Source organism: Eucalyptus grandis, chromosome 7 (assembly GCF_016545825.1).
Source record: "Eucalyptus grandis isolate ANBG69807.140 chromosome 7, ASM1654582v1, whole genome shotgun sequence".
Classification (NCBI taxonomy): Eukaryota; Viridiplantae; Streptophyta; class Magnoliopsida; order Myrtales; family Myrtaceae; genus Eucalyptus; species Eucalyptus grandis.
In genome coordinates, this window is record NC_052618.1 from 9,503,684 (window position 1) to 9,512,495 (window position 8,812).

General features: G+C 39.0%; 2 protein-coding genes across 2 annotated transcripts; both read left to right on the forward strand.

Moving 5' to 3' along the window:
* Window positions 1-117: 117 nt before the first annotated feature.
* LOC104454992 (probable disease resistance protein At5g43730) lies at window positions 118-1,986 on the forward strand. The gene is made up of 2 exons (XM_018877412.2): window positions 118-1,397; window positions 1,724-1,986. Exons 1-2 carry the CDS (start codon window positions 848-850, stop codon window positions 1,735-1,737), a joined length of 564 nt encoding a protein of 187 aa, XP_018732957.2. The 5' UTR covers window positions 118-847; the 3' UTR covers window positions 1,738-1,986.
* Window positions 1,987-2,052: 66 nt separating this feature from the next.
* Window positions 2,053-7,522, forward strand: LOC120295819. Its single transcript, XM_039317402.1, has 6 exons — window positions 2,053-3,140; window positions 5,207-5,866; window positions 6,124-6,621; window positions 6,880-6,982; window positions 7,100-7,377; window positions 7,505-7,522. Exons 1-6 carry the CDS (start codon window positions 2,055-2,057, stop codon window positions 7,520-7,522), a joined length of 2,643 nt encoding a protein of 880 aa, XP_039173336.1. The 5' UTR covers window positions 2,053-2,054.
* Window positions 7,523-8,812: the final 1,290 nt, after the last annotated feature.

Here is an 8,812-nt window from a genome sequence, read left to right on the forward strand (position 1 = left end):
GCCGAGGAAAAATGAGATGGTCTTCACGACCTTTCTTGGCCAACACCTTCGTATATATTTTGGGAGTTTCACCCCATCTCATTCAGACATTTGTCGCATTTCCTATCTCGAATTTTCACCGTCCTTCACTGTCTTCTTCCAGCCACTAGCTCTCTCTCTCTCTCTCTCGTGTTCATTGTATTCATCCTATTGAACCTTTCCTCTTCTTCAGCCGCTTCGTTTTCGGGTTCCATCACTTCAGCCTTCCTCAGCATATATAAATTCTTAACTTTCATTTCTCTCCAAAGAGGAAGGAAAAAAAATCTGAAAGATAGAAATAAAAAAGCGGGAAAATGGCGGATATTGTTCTGTCTATGGCTTCCAAAGTGGCGGAATACCTGGCGGCTCCAATTGGTCGTCGATGCGGCTAACTGATATTCTCCAACAGCTACGTTGGCCAACTGAAGGAAGAACTTGAGAAGCTGGATGACGCGAGGGTTGGGCTGCAGCGCTCGGTCGTTGATGCTGAAAACAACATGAGGGAGATAAAACGCGAAGTTAACAGATGGAAGAATGATGCAGAGACTGTTGCCAACAAGGCGCACGGCATGCTGGATAACGAGGGAAGAGCCAAGAAAACTTGCTTCTGCGGGTGGCTTCCCAACCCAAAGGAGCGTTATTGTCTCGGCAGGGACGCGAGGAAGACAGCCCAGGCCATCCAGGCACTCATCCCACAAGGTAAATTCGAGAGCGTCTACTATGAGAGTGCTCCGCCGGGGCGTGTCACTGGCACTCCCGATGTGAATTCCTCAGCCGGTGATGGGGCGACACTATCGCAGACTCGCGAGCTTCCGTCTTTCAGGGCATAATGAAAGCTCTGGATGATGAGAAGCTAAGAGTGATTGGGGTCTACGGGCCTGGCGGCGTGGGGAAGACTACGCTATTGGAGGAAGTCGAGAAGAAACTCAGGAAAGAGAAGGGGCCGTTCCACATGATCGTCAAAGCAAAAGTGTCACAGATTCCTGTCTCGAAGAATATCCAAGATGAGATCGCTGACGCCTTGAAACTGGATCTGAAGGACGTGCGAAGCAAACGCGGTCGGGCAAATCGTCTGTTGGAGAGATTACAGCGGGATCCAAGTGAGAAGGTTCTCATAATATTGGATGACCTATGGGGGGAACTTGATTTGAAAGCGGTTGGAATTCCTTCAAGAGACATTAGCGGGAAATGCAAATTGTTGCTCGCATCAAGATTTGAAGATGTGCTGAAGCAAAAGATGTGTGCCGATGAAACATTTTTTCTTGGAGGCCTAAACAACGACGAAGCTTTCGGGCTATTTGCAAAGACGGTCGGCAACAGGCTCGAAGACGATGAGGATTTGAAAGCAATAGCGGCTCGAGTGGTCAAGAAGCTTGCAGGTTTGCCTCTTTTGATTATCTCCGTTGCAAAAACCTTGAAAGAAAGCCCTGTGTCCGCATGGAGAATCGCACAGATAGAAATAGATGAGTCAACTAAAGAAATACAAGAAACGATAGTGAAGTTGAGTTATGGCCATTTGAAGAGTGAGGACGCGAAGTGCTTATTCTTGCTCTGCGGTCTTATTGGCGGGACCATTCAGGTCGAACTTCTATGGGTATTAGGCATGGGGTTGGGCTTGCTTGAAAAAATTAATGAGACAATACAAAATTCAAGGGATAGATTGAATAATATTCTGGATAGCCTCCATTCCATTTGTTTGTTGCAGGATGGAGGCGATGATAAGAAACATGTGACCATACACGATCTTTACAGCGAGGTGGTCATCTCAGGTGCATATAGTGGTCAGGATTCCTTAATGATTAACAACAATTATGGCTCATGGCCAAAGGAAAAGCTTGAGAAATGTTGGGCATGCCTGGTTAATGTTGGCAGTGATAAACTTGTTGAACTAATGCTGCGTCAGTTTCCCCACGTGAAGATACTCATGTTGTCAGAACAAAACAATATGGGAGATTGTAGTAGAATTGATTTCACATACATGGAGGAGCTTCGAGTCCTATCTTCGCTCTATGCGTATCACCAGTTTACCTTCCTCGATGGAAATCCTCGGGAACCTCCGGTCATTAAGCATAAATTGCTATGTGAGGGATGTGGCAAATCTTGGCAAGCTCAAAGCACTGCAGATTCTTAGCTTCGATGGGTCTATAATTTCTAGACTGCCTAAAGAAATCGGGAAACTAACAAATCTAAGATCGTTGAATCTGAACCACTGCTACTGGCTTAAGATAATCGAGCCTGGAGCCCTAGAAGGCTTAATCAACTTGGAAGAGTTACATATGAAGAATAGCTTTGATGGGTGGATGGGCAAGCATGAAATACCGTCGGAATCGTGTGTTGTTGGGCTTGCTGAGTTGAAGAGCCTGACAAAGCTGGCATCTTTGGAAATATCAATTCCTGATCCCATCATACTCTTAGAGGATGGTGACCTACCATTTGAGAACCTGCACAAATTTTGGATCAACATAGGATATTTGGGGTTTCGGATGGAGAGGGAATATGAATGTTTGACAACCATGAGGCTCGATCTGAAAGGGGTGGAAGGGTGCAATAGTATTCTTTCAAGAAAATGGGTTAAGAAAAATCTGCAGAAGACTCAATGCTTATATTTAGGAGGGTTGAGTGAGTTCAAAGAGAGCGCTCACGAATTGTGCACCCAAGGATTCCAAGAAGTGAAGTATCTCAGCATTACAAAAAGCCCCTTAATCAAGTACATTGCTTATTCATCCAATGCCGATCCATCCAATGGCCTTCCTCTCATTGCTTTTGGGAAGTTAGAGTCTTTTTACCTTCAAAATCTTATTAATTTGGAGAAGATATGCCATGGACCCATTGCGCCAGAGTGCTTCAACAAATTGAAAGTTATGAGAGTAACTTGGTGCAAACGATTGAAATACTTGTGGCGTCTTTCAGATATGCAAAGACTTGTACAATTGGAAGAGATTTCATTGTGGGAATGTGAATCATTGCAATCCATTGTCACACATGATGCCGGAGAAGATATAGTTTATACCAATAACAAAGTTGAGTTGCCTACTGTACGTCGTCTGGGATTGATTGACTTACCAAATATGACAAGCTTTTGTACCAAAGCTGAAATCACATCAAAGGATATTCCAATCCAGGTAATTTTTTTTTTTTTCACTTTTTCCCTCTATCAATTTGCCCTATTAGGATGAGATGATATTGGTGTTCACTCAATGTTAGTACATATTGCATTTTAACTTTGATTATTCGTACAATTTTATTCGCCTTTTGATTTACAATTGAAAAATCATCTTGATTATTCGTACAATTTTATTCACCTTTTGATTTACAATTGAAAAATCATCTCAAATAGAACACAGGTCCAATTATAATTAGAGGGAAGCTGCTTTCCACGACTTATTATTTTTAAAAAAAATAATCAATGGTAGATTATTGGACCTATAACTGGGGTTTCTACTGTGACTATTTATTAGTTATTTAACATTTTTAATGAGTTGAAAAAATAGTAATGTGCTTAATGAATATAAGCAAAAATGAATCTTGAATGAATAAATAAAATTCAATAATTTGAAAATGAAGAAAGCGACGTCCAGAAATTCAATAAAGATGGCGAGCGAGAAGCCACATAACAAAGAAAGTCCCCAGAATTCATGTCCCACCTAACATGCAATTTTGTAACTTCCAACATGTCATGCCAAGTTTCCAATGTCGCCATGACAACATGACCGTGCAATTGTGCGGCACTAGCAGCATGATAGTGGTGAAGATATCATCATGAAAATGATTTTGCTTTTCACAGAAGAGAAATGATTTTATTTTATTTTTTTGCTTTTTAGACTGAGAGTTTCACTTATTTTCTTGTGAAAATAGCTTGATTTGTAACAAACTCACCTTTAATGAGTCTCATTGTGGCGCTTTGTTAGGTTTCATTGCCTCACTTGGAATCCCTAGTAATGGTTGGATTCCTTGCCCCAGAAAAAAATACTCTACAGTGAACCCTCAATAAAATACAGCGTTGTGAAATCGCTAAGGATAGAAGAGTCTAAATCCACGTTGAGTATTCCAAAGATAGGATACTCAAGCTGCCAAATTTGGAGTCAATGAATATTTGTTGTCGTTATTCATTAAATAATCGGTACGAGTGAACGAAATTCAACAATCTCGAAATGAAGAAAGTGAGATTAAATAAATGGAAGGTGAACCAAGAGCCACGTAACAAAGAAAGTCCACCTAATTGATGTTTCACCTACATGCAAGTTGTAATTGATTTTAACAAGTCATGCCAACCTCACCATGTCAACATCATTCTGCTTCCGTCATCCCTTTCTTCAACTACTAAGGGGATATTTCCTTCTCCATTCTTTCAGGCACGACAAAAAATCTACATATTCCGTCCTCTGATCAATTGATTTTTGAATATTTAATTTTGATCAATTAAGTTTTTGACATTCTTAAGAGACATCGAGCCCATTCATGTATTCAATGTCCATTTGTTTCAGTAAAAATTCCTTACTGTTGAAAAATGTTTTCTTGGTAAATCGTTTTTTTCTAGAAATTGTTTCCCCGTATTTGGTTCTACTGAAAACGCAATTTGAAAAGATGTTTTATGATGTTTATTAACGAAGCGCAAAAATTTACAAAGTGAAGATAAAAACTGTTATGGATCCTTAATAGAAACAAAGCTCGAATAAGTCATATTTACTTGTTCTTAATGAAAACCAATAAGTTAACAAAAAATTTATGAAAAACTGAACTTTGATATGATTTTTTTTTTTTTGTCAATTTTGAAGTTCAAAATAGAAAAACAAAAGAAAAATTATGGTAGTTGTTTTTTTAAGATCGGTAAATGATTTGAAAAGAAAAGAGAAAAAAATAGAGTTGTAGTTTTGAATATCGACTAAAGAAAAGATAAAAAAATATGATGACTGTTGAGAGAGAGAGAGAGAGAGAGAGAGAGAGAGAGAGAGAGTTGTGCGATAGTGTTGCAGAGAGAGTTGTGCAATAGTGCTGCATTTGCAACATGATAGTGGTGAGGATATCCTCATGAAAATTATCCCTTTTCACAAAAGAGAAATTCATAAATTCATTTTTTGCTATATAGTCATTTTCTTGTATCCATGAGAAGTCTGAAAGCAATTTCCTGAAAATAGCTTTACTTGTAAGAAACTCACCTTTAATGAGTTTCTTTGTGGTGCTTCATTAGGTTTCATTGCCTTGCTTGGAATCCCTGGTGATGTTTGGACTCCTTGGCCTAGAAAAGATACTCTATAGTGAACCTTCATTAAAATACAGTAATCTGAAATCACTAGAGATAAAGGAGTCTACATCCACGTCGATTATTCTAAAGGATTGGATACTGAAGTTCCCGAATTTGGAGTCAATGAAAATTGCGTGCACTCCATATGTAGAAGTTGTTTTCAACCTAGAGGAGCTAAAAGTCATCAAAGAAGTGGAGATTCTCTCTCGGCTAAGTACATTGGAATTATCTAAGTTACCAAACCTGCGGCACATGTGGAAACAAAATGTACAACTACAAGGAATATCGATACTTCAGAACTTGAAAAAGCTCTTTATCAACAATACAGGACTCTCATTTCTCTTTCCACTGTCTGTGGCTAAATGTCTTAGAGAAATTAGAGACATTAAAGTGGAGGATTGTCCGAATATGAAGGCGGTGATTGTTGATGAAGAAGGAAGAGATGATGGGATAGATGATATTATAGAGTTCCCATTATTGGAGCGACTATCTATAAGCCACTGTCCCACGGAGAAATTCTTCTCATATCCTCATGGACAAAAAGAGTCAATAACCACTACTTCAAATTCACAAGATACTTATTCGGATTCTTTCTTTGATCAAAAGGTACGAATCCTTTCTTTAGAGCTTACGCCCATAACAGTCATAAGCACGCGATTGGTGGGGCAAGTATTAATATTTTTTGAAGATTTTTTTATTTGTTATATTAGTTAAAATGTTTTTATAATTTATAGCTACACTTGTTAGAGTAAGGCCATTGGTGAAAATTCTATCCTCCACCGCATTAGACAGATTAGTATAAGATTAGACCAAATTGTAAAAAATTTCATAGCTATGATCTGATGTACAACTCTTATGAGCAGATAAGTTTACCAAACTTGGAGAAGTTAATACTCGACTCGCTAGGATCCTCTCGCCGTGGCTGTGGGCTCGGCCTCGCCATTGTTGGGCGAGGCATATGGCATAGTGAGCTTCCCAAAAGTTCTTCCGACAAATTAGCCAACCTCACCCCGAAACAAGATTTGCAATCACAAGGAACATCAATATTTCGGAATCTGAAGGTGCTCTCTATCAAAAATACAGGGCTATCATTTCTCTTTTCAGTGTCTGTGGCTAAATGTCTTAGGGAAATTAGAGAGATTGAAGTGGAGGATTGTCTGAATATGAATGCGGTGATTGTTGATGAAGAAGGAAGAGATGATGGGATAGATGATATTTTAGAGTTCCCATTATTGGAGCGACTATCTATAAGCCGCTGTCCCACGGAGAAATTCTTCTCATACCCTCATGGAAAAAAAGAGTCAATAACCACTACTTCAGATTCACAAGATACTTATTCGGATTCTTTCTTAGATCAAAAGGTACGAATCCTTTCTTTAGAGCTTACGCCCATAACAGTCATAGGCACGCGATTAGTGGGGCAAGTATTAATATTTTTTTGAATATTTTTTTATTTGTTTTATTAGTTAAAATGATTTTATAATTTATAGCTACACTTGTTAGAGTAAGGCCATTGGTGAAAATTCTATCCTCCACCGCATTAGACAGATTGGTATAAGATTAGACCAAATTGTAAAAAATTTCATAGCTATGATCTGATGTACAACTCTTATGAGCAGATAAGTTTACCAAACTTGGAGAAGTTAATACTCGACTCGCTAGGATCCTCTCGCCATGGCTGTGGGCTCGGCCTCACCATTGTTGGGCGAGGCATATGGCACAGTGAGCTTCCCAAAAGTTCTTCCGAAAAATTAGCCAACCTCACCCCGAAACAAGATTTGCAATCACAAGGAACATCAATATTTCGGAATCTAAAGGTGCTCTCTATCAAAAATACAGGGCTATCATTTCTCCTTTCGGTGTCTGTGGCTAAATGTCTTAAGGAAATTAGAGAGATTGAAGTGGAGGATTGTCTGAATATGAATGCGGTGATTGTTGATGAAGAAGGAAGAGATGATGGGATAGATGATATTATAGAGTTCCCATTATTGGAGCGACTATCTATAAGCCGTTGTCCCACGGAGAAATTCTTCTCATATCCTCATGGAAAAAAAGAGTCAATAACCACTACTTCAGATTCACAAGATACTTATTCGGATTCTTTCTTAGATCAAAAGGTACGAATCCTTTCTTTAGAGCTTACGCCCATAACAGTCATAGGCACGCGATTGGTGGGGCAAGTATTAATATTTTTGAATATTTTTATATTTGTTTTATTAGTTAAAATGTTTTTATAATTTATAGCTACACTTGTTAGAGTAAGGCCGTTGGTGAAAATTCTATCCTCCACCGCATTAGATAGATCGGTATAAGATTAGGCCAAATTGTAAAAATTTTCATAGCTATGATCTGATGTACAACTCTTATGAGCAGATAAGTTTACCAAGCTTGGAGAAGTTAATACTCGACTCGCTAGGATCCTCTCGCCGTGGCTGTGGGCTCGGCCTCGCCATTGTTGGGCGAGGCATATGGCATAGTGAGCTTCCCAAAAGTTCTTCCGACAAATTAGCCAACCTCACCTCGAAACAAGATTTGCAATCACAAGGAACATCAATATTTCGGAATCTGAAGGTGCTCTCTATCAAAAATACAGGGCTATCATTTCTCTTTTCGGTGTCTGTGGCTAAATGTCTTAGGGAAATTAGAGAGATTGAAGTGGAGGATTGTCTGAATATGAATGCGGTGATTGTTGATGAAGAAGGAAGAGATGATGGGATAGATGATATTTTAGAGTTCCCATTATTGGAGCGACTATCTATAAGCCGCTGTCCCACGGAGAAATTCTTCTCATATCCTCATGGAAAAAAAGAGTCAATAACCACTACTTCAGATTCACAAGATACTTATTCGGATTCTTTCTTAGATCAAAAGGTACGAATCCTTTCTTTAGAGCTTACGCCCATAACAGTCATAGGCACGCGATTGGTGGGGCAAGTATTGATATTTTTTTGAAGATTTTTTATTTGTTTTATTAGTTAAAATGTTTTTATAATTTATAGCTACACTTGTTAGAGTAAGGCCGTTGGTGAAAATTCTATCCTCCACCGCATTAGATAGATCGGTATAAGATTAGGCCAAATTGTAAAAATTTTCATAGCTATGATCTTATGTACAACTCTTATGAGCAGATAAGTTTACCAAGCTTGGAGAAGTTAATACTCCACTCGCTAGGATCCTCTCGCCGTGGCTGTGGGCTCGGCCTCGCCATTGTTGGGCGAGGCATATGGCATAGTGAGCTTCCCAAAAGTTCTTCGACAAATTAGCCAACCTCACCTCGAAACAAGATTTGCAATCACGGGAACATCAATATTTCGGAATCTGAAGGTGCTCTCTATAAAAAATACAGGGATGTTATTTCTCTTTTCGGTGTCTGTGGCTAAATGTCTTAGGGAAATTAGAGAGATTGAAGTGAAGGATTGTCCGAATATGAATGCGGTGATTGTTGATGAAGAAGGAAGAGATGATGGGATAGATGATATTATAGAGTTCCCATTATTGGAGCAACTATCTATAAGCCGTTGTCCCATGGAGAAATTCTTCTTATATCCTCAT

Coding starts and splice junctions, on each gene's coding strand:
- LOC104454992 (XM_018877412.2), top strand. CDS start 848: ATGAAAGCTCTGGATGATGAGAAGCTAAGAGTGATTGGGGTCTACGGG.
- LOC120295819 (XM_039317402.1), top strand. CDS start 2,055: ATGGAAATCCTCGGGAACCTCCGGTCATTAAGCATAAATTGCTATGTG. Junction 5,867..6,123: donor ATTCTTTCTTTGATCAAAAG/GTACGAATCCTT, acceptor TCTTATGAGCAG/ATAAGTTTACCAAACTTGGA. Junction 6,622..6,879: donor ATTCTTTCTTAGATCAAAAG/GTACGAATCCTT, acceptor TCTTATGAGCAG/ATAAGTTTACCAAACTTGGA.